The sequence below is a fragment of the Cimex lectularius genome, unplaced genomic scaffold (assembly GCF_000648675.2).
Source record: "Cimex lectularius strain Harlan isolate CLEC.00 unplaced genomic scaffold, Clec_2.1 scaffold140, whole genome shotgun sequence".
Classification (NCBI taxonomy): domain Eukaryota; kingdom Metazoa; phylum Arthropoda; class Insecta; order Hemiptera; family Cimicidae; genus Cimex; species Cimex lectularius.
This window is the reverse complement of record NW_019392728.1, coordinates 505,913-527,548: the sequence shown is the minus strand read 5'-3', so window position 1 is coordinate 527,548 and position 21,636 is coordinate 505,913. Positions and strand designations below refer to the sequence as shown.

The 21,636-nt window shown below is 35.4% G+C and overlaps 2 protein-coding genes across 5 annotated transcripts in view; one reads left to right on the top strand and one right to left on the bottom strand.

The window, feature by feature from the left end:
• The first annotated feature begins 4,494 nt into the window (after positions 1–4,494).
• LOC106665220 overlaps positions 4,495–21,636 on the top strand; it is a 223,131-nt gene continuing 205,989 nt past the window's right edge. The window contains exon 1 of the mRNA XM_024226756.1: positions 4,495–4,567. The gene's annotated coding sequence lies outside the window, so the exon portion shown is untranslated. The remainder of the gene's footprint in view (positions 4,568–21,636) is intronic.
• LOC106665216 (DNA N6-methyl adenine demethylase) overlaps positions 7,386–21,636 on the bottom strand; it is a 130,308-nt gene continuing 116,057 nt past the window's right edge. For 3 of the 4 annotated variants that reach the window (XM_024226754.1, XM_014391475.2, XM_024226755.1), the window contains 17 exons: positions 18,684–18,791; positions 18,159–18,221; positions 16,756–16,996; positions 16,465–16,667; positions 16,215–16,405; positions 15,340–16,147; positions 14,623–15,280; positions 14,384–14,558; positions 13,926–14,327; positions 13,671–13,857; positions 13,377–13,604; positions 13,149–13,303; positions 12,920–13,085; positions 12,642–12,759; positions 11,186–12,582; positions 10,390–10,518; positions 7,386–10,304 (listed from right to left, as the gene is read on the bottom strand). In XM_024226754.1, coding sequence (XP_024082522.1) covers positions 9,915–10,304; positions 10,390–10,518; positions 11,186–12,582; positions 12,642–12,759; positions 12,920–13,085; positions 13,149–13,303; positions 13,377–13,604; positions 13,671–13,857; positions 13,926–14,327; positions 14,384–14,558; positions 14,623–15,280; positions 15,340–16,147; positions 16,215–16,405; positions 16,465–16,667; positions 16,756–16,996; positions 18,159–18,221; positions 18,684–18,791 — 5,619 coding nt within the window. In that variant the 3' untranslated portion in view covers positions 7,386–9,914. The remainder of the gene's footprint in view (positions 10,305–10,389; positions 10,519–11,185; positions 12,583–12,641; positions 12,760–12,919; positions 13,086–13,148; positions 13,304–13,376; positions 13,605–13,670; positions 13,858–13,925; positions 14,328–14,383; positions 14,559–14,622; positions 15,281–15,339; positions 16,148–16,214; positions 16,406–16,464; positions 16,668–16,755; positions 16,997–18,158; positions 18,222–18,683; positions 18,792–21,636) is intronic. The other variant, XM_014391476.2, reaches the window with a different exon arrangement.

Sequence of the window (21,636 nt, the reverse complement as noted above, 5' to 3'; positions counted from 1 at the left end):
TATCTTTACTTGACCAACAAAAGTAGAAGGTGACTTGATCCCTTTTTGTTTACACGTTTCAATAAAAATTGACCAAATGTTATTTACAAACAATTGAATATTTTTTCTTTTTCGTAGTTCCAACCGTCTTAATTTTGTTTTCCTAACCACCAATAATAAGTCCGATAATTTTCCTTTATTATTCTACAGAAGGCCACGCATTTTCTCTCGGATATTTATTTATTACTCATTAAGTTGCGTCAACATCGAGCCGGGATGTTCATAAATTTATAAACGTCGACAACTTTTGTGACAATGACGCCACATAGCCACAGTAATCCGAAGCAAAGTCTTAATTTTGAAATTATAAATCCGGCAATTCCAAAGGCAGTAAGCTTACAGTAAAAATTCTGATAATTTTGGCAACACAATTTAAGTTATTTGAGGCCCATTTTTTAAAACTATGTTACAAACAATAAATAATACAAAACAACAAGCGTAGTATAAAAGTTAAACAGGAAAAAGTCAAATGAGATGGTCACCATTTCAAGTCATGGTTCAGTTCGAAAAAAAAAGATGACTCATGAACGGAAGTCTTAACATGAACAACAAAAGTTTGACTGGAACAAAGTTGAACCAATCACGTTTGTTACCAAACCAAACGTTAGTAGACCAACTGAAGTCGAATTGTGAGTATGCAAGTTAAGCGTGCTTAATTAAAAACCTTTGATTTTCAGATAGTTCCAGGTTTGTGAGCGCTATGCAACCTCTCCTATTTTCTAAATAAATCCAGTATCCCAAGAAAATATACGAAGTCCTATGATTTATGCCATACAGGGTGGTTTTCTATGAGATATCAAACAATTGAATAGACTATAAATAGACTAGAGTCAAAAATGAGTTTATTAACTCACTCCGCCGAGAAGATACCATTTTTAACAAATTCACGGGGAATAGCAGACTTATCACACGAACAATTATTCATTACCTATGCATTTTTCATCAAAGTTGAAGACGTTTTTAAGATCTTGAGGATTCAAAAATTTAAACACTAATTTTTGAGTTGTTTTTTTTCTCAAAAATTCACTATACTGTAACAAACCTTCCTAGAGATTGACGCATTTCCCAAAAACTGCTCTATTTAATAAGCTTTGGAATGGTATGCTTGGTAGGATCGGTACACTTTTTTATAGGAGTATGGCACATCAACCACTCCGCTCCTCAAACAAAAAGTAACATGGGCAATTCGTGGCGACAGAATTTTAGGACCTGTAGACCAACGCCAATTGAACCTTCTAAACCAAAATATTAATCCTTGTAGTCAGTGCCAAGCAGATCGCCAAGAAATGGAACAAATTGTCCCCTCCATCATACCACTATAAAGTTCACAGTTAATCAATCTCCGGGTATTTAAGTGTTCATAATTAATCCATATAAGTATTTAGTAACTCACAATTGACCTATAAATTTTTTAATTAATTATGTTTTTAGTTTTCAGTGTTATAAATATCAATCACTTTATCACTCACAAACACTCTGGACAAGGTATGGTCCTGAAGAAGAAAGCAAATTCAGTTGTTCAGTATTAGAAATGGGGACTGACTGTATGATCCCAGAAACATTCTTTACAACATCCTATAAAGCCTTAGGGACTATAAAGGAGAGAAAGAACTTAAGAGAGCATCAGCATCTCTTGTCTTTCAAGCAGAAATACATGCTATCAATGCTTGTGCCCTCAAAAATCTTAAAAGAGGTTACAATGGCAAAAAACCCTCATAAGATCTGATAGCCAGCCAAGCAACTGTTAGCATGTAAAAAAAATAGGCAGTGAATGCGTCCAAAATCTCCAAAACCTGGGGAAACACAATAGCCTGATGACATCTTGGGTGCCAGGGCACAGAGGAATTTTGGGTAACGAAAAAGCAGACACATGGCCAGAGGAGGATCTGCAAGACTATACATAGGCCCCGAACCTATACTTAGGATAACAAAATCAAATATAGAATCCTCCATCGCAGAATGGATCCAAATAAAACAAAAGGAGAAGTGGATACTGTTGAAATTGGAGAGGGCCAGACTCAGAGTAGTGATAGGACTACAAACCGGTCACTGGCATCTGAGAAAACATCTACACAACATGGGCATGATCCCATCTGCAGATTATGCAATGAGGAGGAGGAAACAGCGACGCATATCATCTTCGAATGTGAAGCAACGGCTCAATGGAGATTTAACCTAACATACAGGAAAAACCAAGGGCATGAAATTGTAGCAGCAACAGTCAATGGCCTTATACTTCTGAGAAGAAGGATTGAGTTGATTGCACTGAACTATGGAACTAGGAAGGTACAATAAACCAGAAAGCTGCACGGCCTGGGGAGGACAAACCCCGCATTCTAGTATCCTCATTACCATTATTATTACCTGCTATTTGAAGTGTTTGTAATTTAATCCATATAAGTATTTAGTAGTCATAAATTACGAACACTGTGGTTCAAGGTATGGTCTTGAGGGAGAAAGCAAATTCAGTTGTACTGCTAAGTTTTCGACGTATTGTAAGATCATCATCAGGGCAATACAATCCTAAATATGTCTAAAGATCGACACGTTAAAGTTTTTTACAGGTCATTTCCAACATTGCCAAGAACTGTGACAACTATTTAAGATGTTTTGCGCTGATGATGACCTTAAAATAAGTCGAAACTTGGCCACTGAATTTGCTTTCTTCTTCAAGACCTTGATCCAGTCTTCGTGAGTATACTTTTAGTGTAAGGTCTTGGTTCAGAATAAAAAGCAAGTGTCACAAGCGGAATACGAACCCACGACCTTCGGCTCAATACACCGCTGTTCTAAACACTTGAGCTACGTGACGTCGATACCAACTCATCTCAACCTACAACCCTTCTTATTTTTCCCTCTTTTTGCCATATTGAGATAGCTTCAATACGTCAACCTGTAGACATATTTAAGCTTGTTTTGACCTGATAATGACCATAAAGTCGAAAGCTTAGCAGTAATAACTAAATTTGCTTTTCACTTCAAGACCGCATTTACGTAGATCTTAAATTTGACAGAACTCTTAACTGATGCACTTAAAATTTGTCGTCTTAGTGCATTCAGTTTCTGAACATGATAACAGAAACCGGGGTTTTGATATTCCCTAAGCACTGTACTTTTTATTTTTCCTAATTACTTAGTTCTGTCCAATAGACTCGATCCTTGTTTTCAGAAATTAGGTCATTGAATATTATACTTCAATGTTTTTTCTCGGGTCTTCTTTGTACCCGAGGTTTGTCTTCATTGAGCATTTACTTTGCATTCGAAGATAATATGGGTGGCAATTTCTTTCTTCTCACAAATTTTCTTGAGGATTTTGTCTCAGGAGCTAATGACTCTATCCATCCCTTGAGTTATATCCCTCTGAACATATAAAAACGGTATGTTTTACCGGTGATGGGGTGCGGACCAAGTCTTCCCAGGTTATATGAAAGTCCCGTGAGATCTAGAATCGATTATGGATGTACGTGTACACCTCTGCCAATTATAATATAACAATAACAGACCCAGTGCGTAATACAGATTTAAACACTTAAGTTTGAAACTTTCCGCTTGAGCCCTATCGACCAGCCATTGTTCTAAAGCTACGATACCCTTCTCAATTTGTCGCTTATTTCTGACGATGAATACGCAATGGTACATGGTACATTTCTCACTATTTGTAAAAAAAAATGGTTGTACTCACAAATTTCTTGTTTTCGATGTCCGGATTTCCAGTATTAAAAAGCTCATCAGGTTGATGATGTTACAAGCACGTCTCACGACACGAACTGTAAGAGTGAACCCGTCGATCCACCGCCAACTAGATGTTCCAAAGAATTTTTATTGCCGCCCAATAATTAGCAGTACATGTTGAACCTCTCATTAACACCTGCTAATTATTAATTATTAAAAAATATATATAAAAAAAGAATTACAAACAATTAAAACCTTAGGTAAAAACAATATATATCAAGAAACATTCATTGATAAGTTGCTAGTAAAAACATAAAAAATAAACTTTACCAGAAGCAACAATCGGACTCAGCCATCCCATTAAAAATGAATCAATAGTTTTTTCGTTGTTTGCCATATATTGGTGAACTATCAGAAAAAAGGATGTACAATTCTTAAACGTAATGTTTTAGAGTCGCTTTTGTACGCCGTTCACTTACAAACATCCGATCACAACCTAATGACAAGGTTGACAACTTGTCAAAAAGCAGGGTTTACCAACTTAATTATAATGATTGCGATATTAAATATAAAGAACAAAGCGGCAGAGAAATTAAAACGGGAGTTAAAAAAACTTGCCTAGATCGAACAAATTTTCTGCATTTAAGTACTATCTAAATAAAACCAAACGCAATTTCAATTTAAATTTAAATACAACAATGTAACACAGTTTCAACAAAGGGAGGGAATTCTCACTGGAAGGCGTTGGCGGCGGATCGGCGGGTTCACTCTTACAGTTCGTGTCGAAAGACGTGCTCGTAACTTCTTCAAGCCGATGAAGTGTTTTAATGCTCGAAATCCAGCAAACAACAAATTCGTGAGTAGAACGATCTTTTATTAAACGTAATCTACAAACCCACCACACCGTCATCATTTCTGTATATTTCTGATGTTAAAAGATACTCGCGAAGATTCTTCCCGTTCTTGTTACTTAGATTGACTTAACCTTGATGGATGCTAAGAAGCGGGGTTTGTGCTCCGCAGGCAGCCTTCTGGCTTAATGTACCTACTGTACCTTATTTAAAAGAAGGACCCTTGACAATTACATCTTGGTTAGCTATGTATTTCCTAAAGTTTCCAAAGACATATACATGTTCTATTAGCAAAAAGATACTCACTGAGGATGATTTCCTGCATTTTCTGATCAAGCCTTCCAGTGGTTCAGGTTAACCCCTTCGTGATCAAACATCTCCCTTTTCTTTTTACATTACTAAGACACAATACATTGCAGGGCCTAATACTCTACCAATATCGGTATGTGCAGACTCCTCGGAAACCTTAACAGCAATAAAACGAAATTTTTCAGATCACCCATGACTTCTCATATTCACTTAAGACTCAAAACTGAAGGTCAAGTTCTAACTGTCCTACGGATCCCTGGACATTTGCGGCAATACATGTAAATGTAGAACCAGACATAACTTATACGCTAGTGTGATATAACTTCTAACTTGGTAAAAGTTACTTGTAGTTCATTTATTAATAGAAAAAGAAAATTATTTAGCTAGTTATCTGTTCATTATTAATTACTATTTACAATTTTTCTTTCAACAATCTTTGCCTGAAAAAGAATATGTCAAAAGTACGGTTTCATTGTACACCTCAATAAATGTGTGGAAAAGAGTGGCACCATAGTCCGTTGTTAATGGAGGTCTCTTCATCCTCTTTGCAGAATCTGCACAAAGTGACAAAGCAGAACATATAAAGATTTATTTTATGATAAGATTGAGTCCTTTGATAAAAATAAAACAAAATTATATAATATTTTATCGCATTTCCTCCTGTGGTCTGCGGGATGATAAACATATAGTTGATAGTTACCATATAGTTGATCAGACACATTTCGGCATTTCACTATCTTAGTTTCTGGGTGATTTCTATGGAGAGAACTTTCTGACAGGCATCAGCGAGGGTGGGCAGACCAAGATGATCAATCATCAACCCATATAATATAATTTTAAGAATTAAAAAAATACCAGTTCAGTTAGTTCCTTGACAGTTGTAAAGTTAATAGGTCTGGCAACAGATAGTAGAACAAATTAGTTCATATATTGCTTTTTTTAAATTTTTTAACTTTAACAGCCTTAAACAGACACTCAATAGGGTTGATATAACTTATTAGATGGATTCTATGTAGTATGTCATATTTTCATCATATTTTTGGATAAAGGGGAATGAGAAAATAATTCCAGGGGTGATTTGTAGAAATGACAAAACGCTTGACTCAGGTGACTGAAATTGTTGTATTCTGTGTGTTTGTATTATTTACAATAGGAAAAAAATAAGGCAATGATTTCTATTTATTTTTAAAGTTTAATACCAGACAGGGTAGTTTCTGTCATAATTATTATATTTTTCTACCATAATTTCTCTCAAAGGGGATCAAATCTATTAATCCCAACACTCAATTCCCCATCCTCCTCCCAGACCATCAGTTTGGTTTCCAACCCAAAAACTTCACTACCCAGCAAGTGTTTTGTGTTGGGGACAAAGAATATTGTGTAGGAGCCTTTCTTGATGTGTTGCAAGCATTTGACTGCATGAGCATGAAGGTCTCGTGTACAAACTAAGGCACATCCTACCGAATAGCCTCTACCTAATCCTTCATTCCTACCTAACCGAACGATTCTTCAGAGTCTACTAAGGATCAGCTTACTCTGTCTATTGTCCTCGGGGAGTGGGAGTACCTAAGGCAGGGTACTTGGACCAATCCTTTACCTTCTCTACAGCACAGATATCCCAACTTCACCCTCCACCAACCATTGCTGATGACACAGTTGTGCTATCCTCTCATCCCGATCTCACAATTGCTTCAGAGGACCTCCAGGCACATGTCCTGAAAGTAAATGAATGCAGCACACACATATTAGTGCTACAAAGCTTAAAGAAAGCAAAAGCATCCTTATATCATTCACACTTCAAAGAAAAACCCCTCACAATATTCCTCAATAATACTCCCATTCCAAAAATAGACTGCGTCCATGCCCTTGGGGTCTATCTATATTCATGACTAACCTGGAACCGACACACACATTGCTAAAACGACAGGAATTAAACAAACATTGCGGAATACTCTACAGATTACTATCACACCAATCTAACGTTTCTTTAAAAAACATTCTGAGAATCTACAAGGCAATATTAAAAATCAATCTGGACAGACTAGAATTGTGGGACACCACCAAGCCTCCCAACAACCAAACAATACAGTCCTTCCAATCCAAAGTCCTCAGAATCATAGTCAATGCTCCTTACATGTTTCCAACAAACACTCTTCACAATGACCTCAAAATCCCTTTTGGGCAAAAAATAATTCCCAAAACATTTTCCACTTTCAACACTAAATTCTCCTCTTACTCTAATTGAGTTGCCCAGTTCTTATCCAATAGAATCCACCCCTTCTAATCCCAACAGACGTCTGAAGAGGAGATGGCCTCGCTGCTTACTGAATTTGTACTAGTCCTTGCATATAGCTGGGAGGGAACAATGGTTATCTCCCCTCACGACATGATCCATGTCATTTGTAAATTTAACTCATTACATGTTGTAAATAACATTAAAGATTGTATTAATTAATATATTTAATTTAAAAAAATCAGTCATTGAGAAGGGTTTAAAACATAAAAAACGCATAATTCTCCTTTTTGTAATTATTTATTTAACGTGGAGATATCCTGCACGCATCATGCGAATTAAGTAAATAGAAATAATCCTAAAGTCAATAATAAATAAGAGAAATTTTAGGGAAAAACAAATGTTGTTCACAAATTCAAATGGTAGTATATTCACATTTAAAACAATTGACAATATGGGACTAATTTTTTTTCTATCATCTCCTCATGTCACAATGTTTGCACTACTAAACTATACTAATTAAAACTACTAAATTAATATGAGAAAATTAAAACAACCAGAAGTTCATTTCCATGTAAAAACAAAAAACAATTAAATAAAATTTAAAAAAGCCCAGAATTTTTCCAATTGAATTAAATTAAATACGATTCCGGAAGACATGTGTACAAAATAATACTCGAGTTTAAAACACAGTAATGTTGTACTTTTCCAAAGTATTAATTGGCATATTATAAAAATCACATTGTAATTGCATCTAACTGAGCCAAGTAGTTTATAGTAGTTTATCCCTGATTGTTTCCCGACCGCTTCACAATAACAAACTGTTATTTTTGGCTTCAAGAGGAGTCAATATAAACTTTTCCATTTTTGTCTCATTAACTCTATCTTCCACTAAATTCAATATTCAAAAATATATTTTACGTTCTAATGATTACTACTTCTTAACTCTGATTTATATTTCAATGTCTTTGTAATTTGTTTTTGTTAGAGTCAAACAATTTTTTTTTTAAATAAAAGAAAAAATAGACTGAAATAAACAAAATTGTTACTTTTCTGCAACAACTTCAACTGCTTTGTACTTGATTGGAGAAGCTCGCCCAATTTAAAAGCTTTATAACATATTTGTAAAAATTACAATTTTCACAATAATCACATGACAGACATCTCACAGTAACATTCACAAATACATATACATTATATTGCTTCTTTTTCAGCTTTATACAATTTCAAAAAATATCCTTTTAATCTATCTTTCCACAAGGCAAGCTTAGTTTTTAAAATATTTTGTTACTTTTGTATAAAAGATATTGTTATATGTGATGTATCATTTCTAACTAGGTAACAATTTTTTATTTTTATCTTCTTTCTATTGGCATGAAAATACTCTATAGATTTTACAATACTATTTCTACAACAGGTTGAGGTGTATTGTACATTGGACTCTTATTGATAATAACTGTTCTGATATGAACATTAGAATTCTTTTTTTTAGTTTTTAATGTTTGAATGAATTGAATAATAATTATTGTCCCTAATAATGATAAATGTTTTTAAAGAAATTCAATCGTGTATACATCCATGGCAGTGTATTTAGACCTCTAATGTTCACATCATTTCTTTCTAAACTTGTAATATATAATTTGATTTCAAAGATTTATAATAATCCTTTGATTAATAATAACATCATACAAACTTCTTTTTTTTGGAGGAGAATGAGCAAAAACCTAAATAAAAATCCCCCATTTTAAAAACAGACAGAAATAGAAATTTCTTTTTCTCCTTATTACAAAACTTAATAATAACTTATACAACTTATATCCTAGTCAGTACAGGGGGGTTTTGTATTTTTCCTCAATTTTAATTTTGTAGTGATAATTCAATCCACTATCTTGTTTACTAATATTGATAAATATGATAACTTATACAAAACTAATTTCAACATGATATTCTAAAAATCGCACCAATATATATATATTTATATATTTATTATGATATTTACAAAATTTACTGATGGGCTGTTTGAATGTTCACTGTATACCCTAATCAGAGTGTTGTCATGACTAGTGTTAGATTAAATTGTGGAAAGTATATATTATGCCCATTACAAAAGGACTCGTGGTGTTACACAGTCTAAGAGAGGGAGGTTTAATATAAAAATACCAGTATTTACAAGAGAATTTACAGTAATTAAGAGAAGTATAAAATTAACAAAGATTGTTCGCAGCCTGATATATAAATATATGTATAATTTATTGGAATGTGTTTCTCACATCCAAAACGAAAACAAACAAATTTGGCATTTCCTTATCATCTAATAGTCCATTAACTACTAAGTCGCATTCATTCCACATTCATACAATAATAAATAATAACAGCCACACTGAACACACGAGAAATAAAAATGACTATATGTTACATGTTTAGAAATTGGTTTTTTTTTTCGGGACACGATGTGGTTGGTTTTTCATGAAGGCAATACATGTTTTGGCAAGTTTCAAACTGCTCTGAGATCACTTTTCCCATTGATGGTTCAGTTAGCAAGCAGTTATTGGAAACAATGATTTGTTATCGGTTCTAAAGTCAAGACTAGCTCATTCTGTGATATGTAATACTGCAAATAGATGAACTGAACACAAAATTAACCATTCGACCGAAAACTGCACATACTTCCATTCAAACACTTTTGTGCATAAGGTGTACACAATCGCATTTTTGCTCTTCGCTCTGTCTCATTCTCATTAACATATCCCAAAAATTAACATTAGATGATTACACTCGATTCACAGCAAATCGATAGACATTCAAACCGGCTAACTTCGAGTTTCGACCATAAGTTCTTTAGCAGCATCTTTTACAGTGCACGGGTGGGTGGAAAATAGCGTCGTCCAGGTTGTCGTAGGATACGTGGGTGAAGATGCATGAACCAGTGGTGAGTTCGCTTCATTCTGAGGCGTCGGTGGTGTCGAAGTGGTTCTTGATCCATTCCCAAGTTTCCTCAATCTCATTTTCTCTTCCCATTCAGAGTAGCCGTGATTAGGCCGATTGAGATGTCTGTGTTGATAAAAGACAAGGCTGATTCTTGTCGGATTTTCTCGGTCAGGATTCTGAATAGCCGTCGTTGCATGTATTTCATGTTTTGCACATTCAAACAGTACTGACCCATGAGACAGTGCGATTGCGACCCCTCCCATCTGAGAATCCTGTAAAACGACAATTGCAATATTATCAATAATATAATTAAAATCATTATATTTTTATATTAGAAAACAAAACAAAAACAATTACCCTAAAACACTCTTCATTTCGAATGTAATGAGAGACTTGCCCAATCGGTTCCTTATCTATTTCATCCGAGGGTAGGTACGGATTTGGCCCGTAGTTGTTCCGCACTGGGAACACGGCATTCCCCACCCTCTACAAAGAAAAAAAAAGATTAATACCTTATTAAAACACAATTAACATAATGACAATAAAAAACAAATTATTTTGTAAATGGGAAGTTGACAATAGTCCAATGGCAGGTAACTTTTTGATGTGATGTAGGTTTCAGAAAAACATTTCCTTTATCGTGCCAACGTTTTGACTTTATTGAAATCATCTTCAGGGCCTGGGATTTACAAACGTTGTTTAAATTTAACAAATACATGTAGGATGTGGAAAAAGTGTATTTATACAATGCAAAAAAATATTTTTTATATTCAATCAAAATTTCTACTCACTCAAAGTGTTTGTTTTCTGCGCAATATAAAAAATATTTTTTTGCATTGTATAAATTCATTTTACCCACATCCTACAAGTATTTGTTAAATTTAAACAACGTTTGTAAATCCCAGGCCCTGATGATGATCTCAATAAAGATCAAAACGTTGGCACGATAAAGAAAATGTTTTTCTGAAACCTACATCACACCAGACTGCATCTCACGATCTCCGAATAATCATCGACTAATGGTCACTAATCACTACACATTTCTAATTAACTTTAAATTTGATTAAATTTTAACTTTATTTAAATCTATAAAATAATTTTGATAATTCTGAGCATTTGCCCAAAGATTTAGATAAAATTTAAGTTGGGTTACCTCCATTTCCAGCATTGAAGATAGTCCAGAATTCTGCCCTATATCTTGTTGATGTTGAAATTCTTGCTTTATGCTTGGAATATGCATTGCTGGCCATGAAGCTGAGGGTGAATCGTTCGAAGTATCTTCTGGCAATTTTTGATAGGTTGAAAACTTGGTGTTGGGAAAATTATCCCAAGAGATAGTTCTGCAGGGGTGAATTGTATTAGGGTCAGGGTATGTTTTGAATGGTACGCTTTTCACTTGTAAATCATTATTAAGATTCTGATTAAGTCCGACACTGTTGTTTGGATTAAACATGTTGGAGTTACAAGATGATGGTTCCCAATGGAAATCATTGGTTTCTTGTTTGATTTGAGGTAGAAACTGGTTTTGGGGTTGGTAGTAATGCATTTCAGAGCTTTCCTCACGATTTGGCAGAATGAGCTGCCTTGAGGGTGAAAACATTTTAAAATTGATTTTATCGTTTGACTGCTTGACTTCTGACATGAAATCTGTTTGCTTTTGTTCGCCAGAAGAACATCCGTCAACGGATTGTGTTGATCTTGGCCTTGTTATGCTTTCAGCATCGGTGACCGGACTGACGGGTGCAGATCTTGATTGTGGACCAAAATTTTGCATCAACTGTTGTGATCTGTTATGTTGATATTCTTGATGTAAAGTGTACATACCGACTGGCGAATGTAAGGGTGCTTTTGGACTGTTAAAATCAAGCCTTCTTTGAACCATATTAGTACTATAAGGTGGTTGCTCTCTTGGAAAGCTGTTGTATTGGAAGTTATCGCCAAATGGCTGGTTTTCTTGGCTATTCTGGTAATTATAGTGATGTCCTTGGTAATAACCAGGTGAATATTGAATTTTGGGAGATGTGCTTGGGGAATATTGATCACTGGCAGTGGGAGACTGACTTCCATTCATTCGCTGGTCTTGAGGAGACCGCATGGGTGATGATGAACCCTCCCTCCTTTCCTGAGGTGGCCTAGGCTTTAGAAATGTCGAATCAACAGGCTGAGCAGTAGAGGGGTTTGACGAACGAGATGGTGGTCTTCCTCTAGGTCTTCTGAATATGCCATTGGGAGAAGCAGATGGACTTCTGAAATGTTTTTGATCTGAAGTAAAAGGAATTCTAGTTCCTGGTAACGCTTGATTTTGCCCATTAAATGGAGATGTGGTAGTACTATAATAGTTTCCATAATTTATGTGTGGTGCATATCCACTATAATTGCTGTAATGGGGAGTTTGTTGAATATATTGCGTTGTGCTTTGCCCTTGTAAAGATTCACTGTTCATCCAATGGGAACATTGTTGGTTTTGAGTAGTACTGTCAGGATCACTCTTAATATCTCTATCACAGAAAAGTTGGTTATTGTATTGATTCCCATCTTGGCAAATTTGTTCTAAAAGCAAATAAATAATGGCATTATTGGAATAATTAAAAATGGAATCTGAGACAAACCTTTTTTAGAGGTGTTTAACCCAGTTGGTGATAATGGAACATTTGGAGAATTTTGATGTCTGAGATAAGACCACCCTGGAGTAGTCTGCACTGGGCTGTCAGTCACAGTTGAAGTAATCTATGAAAAAAAAAATTATGCAAGGTTAATAGAGTTTTAATTAAGCATCTTCATTTATTTAAAGCTTCATTAGATTTTAATTCTTAAAAATGTTAAATGATATAGAAATTGCATACATTTATATTATCCTAAATCATTACATTCTGAAAATTTTTACGACTACCTGGGAACTCTGGAGAAGTTGGTGTGGTGATAAATTTGGAGGTGTTTGACAGGCTTGGTTTATTTGATTGTTGATGAGCTGTTCTTCTTCCACTTTTCGTTTTTTACCTTGGCGCCTACAAGTTGAAGCTGGTACTGCTCGAACTCTAACTTCACAAGGAAACCTGAACAACAAATAATAAAAATAATTGTTTTTATAAGCTAAAACATGCACAAATTGGACTTACGCAGCTAAACATTCAAGTGCACCGGACTTTGTTTTTTGTAATTGTCCTTCTTTACTTCCGAATTCATCAGTTTCGTCCATGATGTAGAAAGGCAGAACGTGCAACTGCTCATCCTTCGGCTTACTCAATTCTCGATGTTTTGTCAAAGTCACAACCTATTAGTAACAAACAGAAGTAGTACATTTGATACTGGCACTGATTTGAAATATACAAAGTTTTAGTACTAACCACTGTACACCCATTACTCATGTTGTGCGAGTCTCTATGAGAATGAGCGCAAAAGTCGACACAGGCAGTTACCCCAGAAAATGGACGTCCTGGTTTCAAACCTAGGCGACAATCTGAAGCTTCTTCTTCAAACGCTACTTGATTTTGATAAGACTCTGGGGCTATAGTTTTATATAGTGGAGCCAAATTGGTCGCTAAACCTTGAAGTTTATCTTCAACCTCTTCTTCCTATAAAAAAATTAACATTGATTATCAGAAAACAATAATTTAAAATTTGTCTCCAAATATACCTACCTCAGCGATATTGGATAGTCTGAATTTCCTCACTACTTTGCTACGGGCGAATTTGCATCCATTGTAGTACATAGACCAGGAACAGCCGAATGAGAATGACTCACCACAAGTTCTTATACTAAGACCTTGGCAGGCACAAGTTCGAGGATCGTTTGTAGCACAACGGCGACTAGTTTTCACACCAAATCTAAATATAGAAGAGTATTAATGATCCAAGCTCATTGCTAAATAATTGTTTGAATAATATCTTATTACTTGCTAAGTTTATATGTTAAGAGGCTGTAGATATCATCGGCGTCCTTACGCCCCACTCCTTCCCAGACTACAATCGCGACCACAACCCATGAAAGAGGGCATTTGTGTCCTGTTCGATATTTCACGACGAATAACAACTTCTCGTCTGCATTTTCCCTACGAATGATCCATTTTGCAAGAGGGCACCCTGCAGTCGTTTTTCCTTCTTTCCCAGTGTATATGATCTTTTCAATTCTTATTGCTTTTCCTTGAAAACCTGTTCGTTTTTCTGCATCAACTCTAAGCTCTTCAAGAGTAGAGGCTGTCCCCAATTGTGTATAAATAATTCCCGGTTCTGGTGCACATTCGTTTGTCGGATTACAATCACACTCAGGTATTGGAGCTTTTATATTTTTTCTCAGTCTAAAAACAGTACAGCCATGTAGGATTTTACTCAACATGTAATAAAGAAACATTACCTTTCGATGTATTCGTAATATTGTTGATTTGTCATATTCTCAGGCTTTTTGCTCATATCTATTGATTCCATTTTTTTCTTGATTTCCAATTCTTCTTCAAGCATTTCATCCTGTGTCTGATACCCTTGGCAGAAGCCTTCTTCCAAATGTTCTGGGCTTGGTTTTCCTGTACCACCTGATGATGAATATGAGCATCAGAGAAAAGTTAAACATTGAATATTAATGTACAACTATTTTACCTTGCCTACAACACCAAGCTCCATTTGTAGAGGAAATATCTGCTGGTCCCCCACTACCATGATAAGCGTAATTAACAGGTACTTTTTTAAGAATTCCATCTTTCATGTCAAGCTCTTCTACCAATTCATTCCGTCGAGGGTCAGTACCAAAAGGGATTCTATCAAATGAAGGTTTTCCTTGATAAGTGGTGATAAATTCGGTTTGTGGGCCCCAAGGTTCCGATTTCTGATACCAATAAGCCTGTTTTACACTGATGTTGGATGAAACGTTCAAGTTAGATTCTGTAGTACACTCCATTCTGTTTGATGGCTTTACTGGGCTGGCTATAGGATGTTTATGAAAGCCATTTTGGGAGAAATATTCACTGTTCAAGTTATAATTGTTGTTGTCATAAGAGAGGTATAAATTGTGGGATAATGGTTGATTGTTTTTTATGTGTTTCAAGTCGGGATATCCCAATGAATCGACAAACCTGTTGCTAAACAGTTTTGTTTTGCCAGGATTGCTGTAGATGGGACTTGTGTCCCTGGTGCCACCACCCTCAGAAACTGATTTCTGAGGATGGTGGCCTTGCACTAAAAAATTCCCGCTTGAAACACTCTGCAAGTTTTTTTGGTCCTGATAGTTGGTAGCATTTCCCTCCGATTTCTTTACTCCCTGAAAAGAAGCGAAAAAAATTAATAACAATACAGTGATTACAATCTTTGTCAAAGTACCTGTTGTTTGTTTAGAATCATTGTTTTTATTCTGTTGTTGAGCTCAATTCTTTCGGAGTATTGATTATTTTGCTTATCAGTGGGCCACATTTTTGATTGTGTAGAACTGTCGTGAGGTTGGTCATTTGGCCAAGGCTCAGGAGGATTTTGTGTTTGAGGTGGGACGTTCGGTTCATTGGACCACATTTCGTGTTGACGAGGGTAAGACTTTGGTTGGTGTATCACTTGTTGGTGTTGCTGCCCATTGTTCTGAAGCTGCAAACCGTTATTTTGTTGATTGTGCCCACTGTTTTGCTGGGCATTCGATGCCATAAGCGATTGATGATTCATGCCAATATGCTGTTGACTGGCATTGTGCTGTTGCTCTTGATGAGAGGCATTGTTCCAAAGTTCTTGTTTTTGTTGTTGTTGGTTCTGTGGGGATTCTAAATTGTTTCGGGGGCTGTTTGGCCAATTTGACGTATTTACTTGATTTTGTTGAACAGTTTGTGTCGCGGAATTGACATTAGGCCACCTCTCATTCTGAGAGCTATTAGTCTGCTTCTGCTGCTCGTCTGTCCACATTTTTTGGTGGTTCTGAATGTCTGCCGTGCTATTAGACCATTGCTGATTTTCTCTTTGTACCCATGTACCTTGATGATGGCTTGATTGTTCCGTACTGTTCGGCCATATATCTTGTTTGTGAACTTGCTGCTGGTCTCCATCATTCTTTTGCTCACCATTCTCTTGAGTGTTACTACTGCCCCACACATCTTGCTTGTTCTCCCCTAAGTTTCCACAGTTCGTGGTATTTTCTTGCCCTGGATACCTAACAGACAGTAAATGAGTAATTGAAAAAAAAATGCATTAAATATCTAAAGATTTTAAATACTTACCCACTAGAGTTGTGTGAACTCTGTGCTGATTGGGGAGGCATTTGAAGTGGGTATCCAGGCATCGCGTTTCCCTGGTTGTTTGGTGTGGTTGGAGTTGGTGGATTAGTGTATTTCCCATCACTATTTTCAAGCTGAGCTGAACCACATCGGCTGGTAGGTGTGGTCGAGGTCGGAGGAGCCATGACTTGGTCCTGTTTTAACAAATTAATTAATGTTCAAAAAATAAAATAAAAACTGTCGCATTACTTACTTGATTTGAATGAGGATATGATCCATTTATATATTCAGTCGGTCTTGGAGATTGTTCTACATACTCCATATTTCCATTTAAGGTAGGTGTCGCCCTTGAGTTTCCATTATGTAAACTATGAGGTGATGGTTGGGGTTGTTGAGGGGGTCCACTATTATATACAGTACCATTGGTTTGCATAAAAGAATTCTGCTGGTAAGCTACTGTTAAACATAAAACAATGCATCGTTACTATTAACTATCACATACATTTATTTTTATTGCACAATTATGAGAATCTTAGAAACTCACCTGGAGTAGGTTGGGGGTAACCAGTGACAGCGTATTGAGGGTAGCCCCTCAATTCTTCAATTTGGGGTGGTGGTATCTGTTGAATAAACTGTCCTTGTGGTGTCCAAGCACCATTGGGATCTGTGGAACCAGGCTGCCAAACAGAATTACCACTAAATCTGTGTTCCCGAATTGGTGTGGCAAAGTTGCCATCCATTCCTGGCTGAACTGGCCCGCTGTATAAAGGCATTGGAGATCCAGCCTAAAAAAATAGTGTAGAGTTATGTACACTATGTAGAACTGGTTATGCAAAGTTTCTTTGAGAATACTTTAATGATCTAAAGCTTGCGATAAAAGTTTTTGTGGTTTATCATTTTAAACGCTATGTATTATAAATGTAAAAATTAATTTAATTTACTCTTCTACTCATTATTTTAATAAAATATGATTAAAATGTACTATAAAACAAAAAATTAAATTCACACGACCTTCTTTTAATTTTACCACTAGAAAGATAGTAAATATTTTCTTCTGCTGATTCAATTGTTTGAGTGAGGACACACCTTCACACTGAAAACTCATCATTATTTTTCACTGAGAAGGTCTCAGGGCCACTTTCGCTTTAATTGTCTTAATGGGTATGTGGTAGTGCTGGAATTTATAGTTGTTGTAATAGGAAATTATTATGCACGATAAGTGATTGATTTTCTTTACAGCGGGTTTTGATTGGATCGTGTACAGAAAATTATGGACTGAATAGATTAGAGATATTTGATTACCTTGGTTGAGACCATCCTTCACAACCATACACCCAGAGAGGTCTTATGGTTGTCTCATAAATTGAAAGTTTGTTTTTAAGTTTTGATTGTGAGGCAAATAGTCCTTTTAGTATTTATAACATTGGTTTGCTCCTCCTTTTCAGTGTTGTATATGGATTCCAAATCTGCCACTTTTATTTTCTATTTTATAAACCATGCCAACAAATTCATTCGGTTGTTGTATGTGTTGAGGGTTTATGATTGGGTTCAAATTAAGTGTAAAAGTCTGTATTCTTAGCAAAGGTATGTGTTGACAGTTAACATGTGTAGTGCATATTGAAAAAAGAAATAGGCCAAGAATGCTTCCTTGAAACCCTGCCCTAATACGTACATACATGAAAATTCAATTACATGACGGTTAGACGTATTTTTTTAAATTTCTTTCTCTCAATCTCTTAATTTTTCTCTTAATTTCTTTGTCTGTTTTATTTGAATAAAATAAACTTATCAGCTCACGTGGTTACCCGTGGTTTTGTTTTTTTACGATTTTTCGAAACTTTGGTTCATGTTTGATTTGATGTTTTCATTTTCTTTTTTAAAACAAATTTCGAAGTAAACTTTATTTTTCATTATTTATTTATTCCACCCTCCCTCGAGTGTACTTACAATAGGAGGAAGGCCAGGCTGTGTTACTTGCGGCTCTGCCTTGCTATCACCTCTTACAGCAGCCTAAAATTGACAATATATTAAAACACAAGTTTAAAGAAAGGATTTTTGGTTCTTTCAACTTGATTAAAGCCCACAGAATTAATTAAAACAAAGCGGATAACGTTATTTTATCTCAAGGAAGTTATTCAAAGGGTACAGATGAATTATTGCGTGTTTTAAACAGGATTCGAATCATCTAGGGACAACGAATATTTTGAATTCTTAAATATGTTGTTTCTATGAATATTTTCATAATTAATGCATAATTAGCATTTCTTTATTGGAATTATATACAGTTCGCAACGTCAAAACAATCGAGTATACATAATATCGTTAGGCTTCTAGGGCATCAACATCACCCCCTCTTTCCTGTTTTTAGTCAGTAGAGTGGGAGGAAAGATCAATACTATATGTAAGATTAGAAGAAAAAGACATTTCATCAATGGATTTTTCCCACTGTGGTAAATAGAAACGTCGACTTACTGAATGATCCGGTATACTGCTCATCATGTTGCTGTCAACAGCACCATTAAGTTGTAGATTCGGACTGGGAAGAGGGCTCCTTGGCGCTTGATGTACTTTCCGATAACTCTAGAAAATGAAAAAAAAAAAGTTAGCTTAAAGGAAAAAAAGGACTGAAAACAAGTTTGACCTACAGAATGGAGTAGAGCTAGAAATATAAAGGGATTAAAATTAGACTTGGAACCGGCCCTTGGATTCCTGTTTCTCTTCTAAATTTTAAAAACGCACTGTTTACGGTAACAATTGACAAATAGATCGACTAGTTATAAACATTTACAATTTTATAGGTAAAGAAGAAATGAATGTGAAAATACGACAAAATGTCGACCCCGACGTTATCTAATCAACCAAAATTATGCTCATTGCGTGAGATTGTAAGTCAATAAATAGCACATGTATAAAGCCTTACGTACTTTTGCCTTTAAACTTGTACTTTTAAAAATCTACATTCCAAAAAACGCACTGTTTGAATTAAAAACAATAAAGACACAATTAAAGATCAGGGATGATTTGACATCTTAGCATTTATTCAAAATAGACAATAGGCCATAATTAAATTTAGGTATGACGGAAGCTACATTTTAAATAAATCAGTTTGTCTACCCGTGTACCATAACACTTTTACAATTACTTTGCTTGTTGTACCAAAAAAAGTATTGTTTTTAATAACTTATCTACGATTTTTACTTTTTCCTGGAAATGACTGATCAAACCTATCTATATGAAAATTATAGCATCTGTTTAAATTTGGGAGCAAATTTACCTCTAATAAACAATAGGGGTTTTTTCTCGTTGAAGACCATTTATTAATAAATAAAGCGCGATATATAAAGAAATAATAATTTAAGCGGTTGTAACAGACGTTAAACTCTCTGAGATGAAAAGTTCAACTAAACGCTCTGGGTATTTCCTTTTCTCCGTCCATTCTAAAAATACCAAGAGTTACACCACTCACTCTGGTAATAAATCTGAGTGCGAATGTGCTTTTGTAAGGTATTAATAAATAGTGAGGCAAACCTTCAAGGCTAAGTTTTCTTTCTTAAAACTACTCTTCCAGTACGTTTGTGTACACGTATGATTATAAATATAAAAATTTAACGTTCTGAATCCAAAACGGCGTCTATTTTTGCTTTCTTGGGCAATCCCTACATCCAAGGGTAAGCACGAGTAGTAAATCCTTTATCTGATAAGGCGAGTAGATAGCTCTTTCAATTGTGACCTACATAATGATAACATTTCAGTTAAAAATCTTTAAATAAAACTGCGAATTTATTTATTTCCACAGAGTTTTATGTACGTGCTATTATTTGTCATTAGGACTAGATGTCAGGTAGTCGCCGTTGAAGAAAAAAAATGACCCAGCGTGACATTCAAAATTTCCACTCACCCTTGGTTTGGAGGGAAAGGCGTGGCGTGAAGGCAATAACTATTAATATTTTCCACCTGTCCAAGTTTTGTTCTAACCGAATAGAAACACGGACAGCAGAGATCATTTAACAGTTACACTGTCAAATGTTTAAATCAGCCCGGTTAAACGAAAAAAAAGCAATATATCTTCCAGTGTCTATTTAAAACTGGCCGTGTAATTTGAATTCGTTAATCGACGACCCACTGAAGGTAAAGATATACGAGAAATCAATATCCATTTCAGATTTGTATATATTCAGTGAGAGAATAAATTGACACAAGCAATGAACGCCATGCTATTTTTCATGCAGATCTTATTTTGAGTGATATTTGTCATCATCTTGCCTTTCTAACTCAACGATAAAAAGGACATACACATGGAGAGTGGTAGCTAAACCAACGACAGCTCAAAATGTATTTTCGATGTGAGTGGATCCTTTAATTGGTTCAACCAACTTTTTAGATCAACCATTGGAAAAGACAAGAGTTCAAAACGAAATAACTATTATCTTACAAAACTGCATTGAATGGTCCAAAAAGCCATTAAACCTGATAGAAAAGATAAATAGAGAGGAGAGGCAGCAAATAACCACCGAGCAATATGCCTCTCAATTTCTCTTTTTGCTTTCTGACCAAAATGCCACTCCTTTTGTTTAGTGCTTCTTTTAAGTTCTAGGTTAAAAGGTGATGATGGAAAAATGTCGAAATGTAATAGTTATCATATAATCAACAATTGGAGGTCTTACAAACCATTAGAACTGATAAAAAGGACATACAAGAAGAGACCCACCGACCAACCACCAAAATGCCGGCTTCTCGATGGGTTTTGTTTCTTTCTACGTTCAGGACAAAAAGGCACACTTATTTTTTACAGTGGTTGGCCTAAGAAGTCATTACAACACTTCGAAAGAGCATAGACACGGAGAAATGCACCGTCCAACCATTGACCATTGAGCTTCTTGTACCAACTACTGATTGTAGCAAAATAACCACGCACAGAAGTTATGGTCATAAGTGAATGGCTTTTTAAGCCATAGTCTTATAAAAAAGAGACATGAGGAGAGTCGCAGACCATAGACGTAATTGACAGTTTCTTGCTGAGAATACTTTTAGTTTCCTACATCTTCAAGCACTCACTGAAGATGTCGAAAGGCTGAAGCAAATAGTTATGTTACAATTAATTAAATGTATGTAGGTGGTATAAAAAGCCGTTAGTCTATTAAAAAAGGCTCATATAGGGAAGATACAAAGACCAATACTACGAATTACCGAATAAGTATAGAAAATTGACAAAACGCAATTGTTAAATGGTCTACAAAAGTCATAACAATTTATACATAGGAGAAGTACAAACCCCACTACTGAAGATGGTGAAATGCCGAAAAGCTCGGACGGTTCATCACCCCGCAGACCCGAAAAAGATATTTAAACTATTCAGACGTCAGAGGTATAGAAAGCGTTGAAAATTTTCATCTTTCCTAAAAATATGACGCCAGCTTCATTTTTC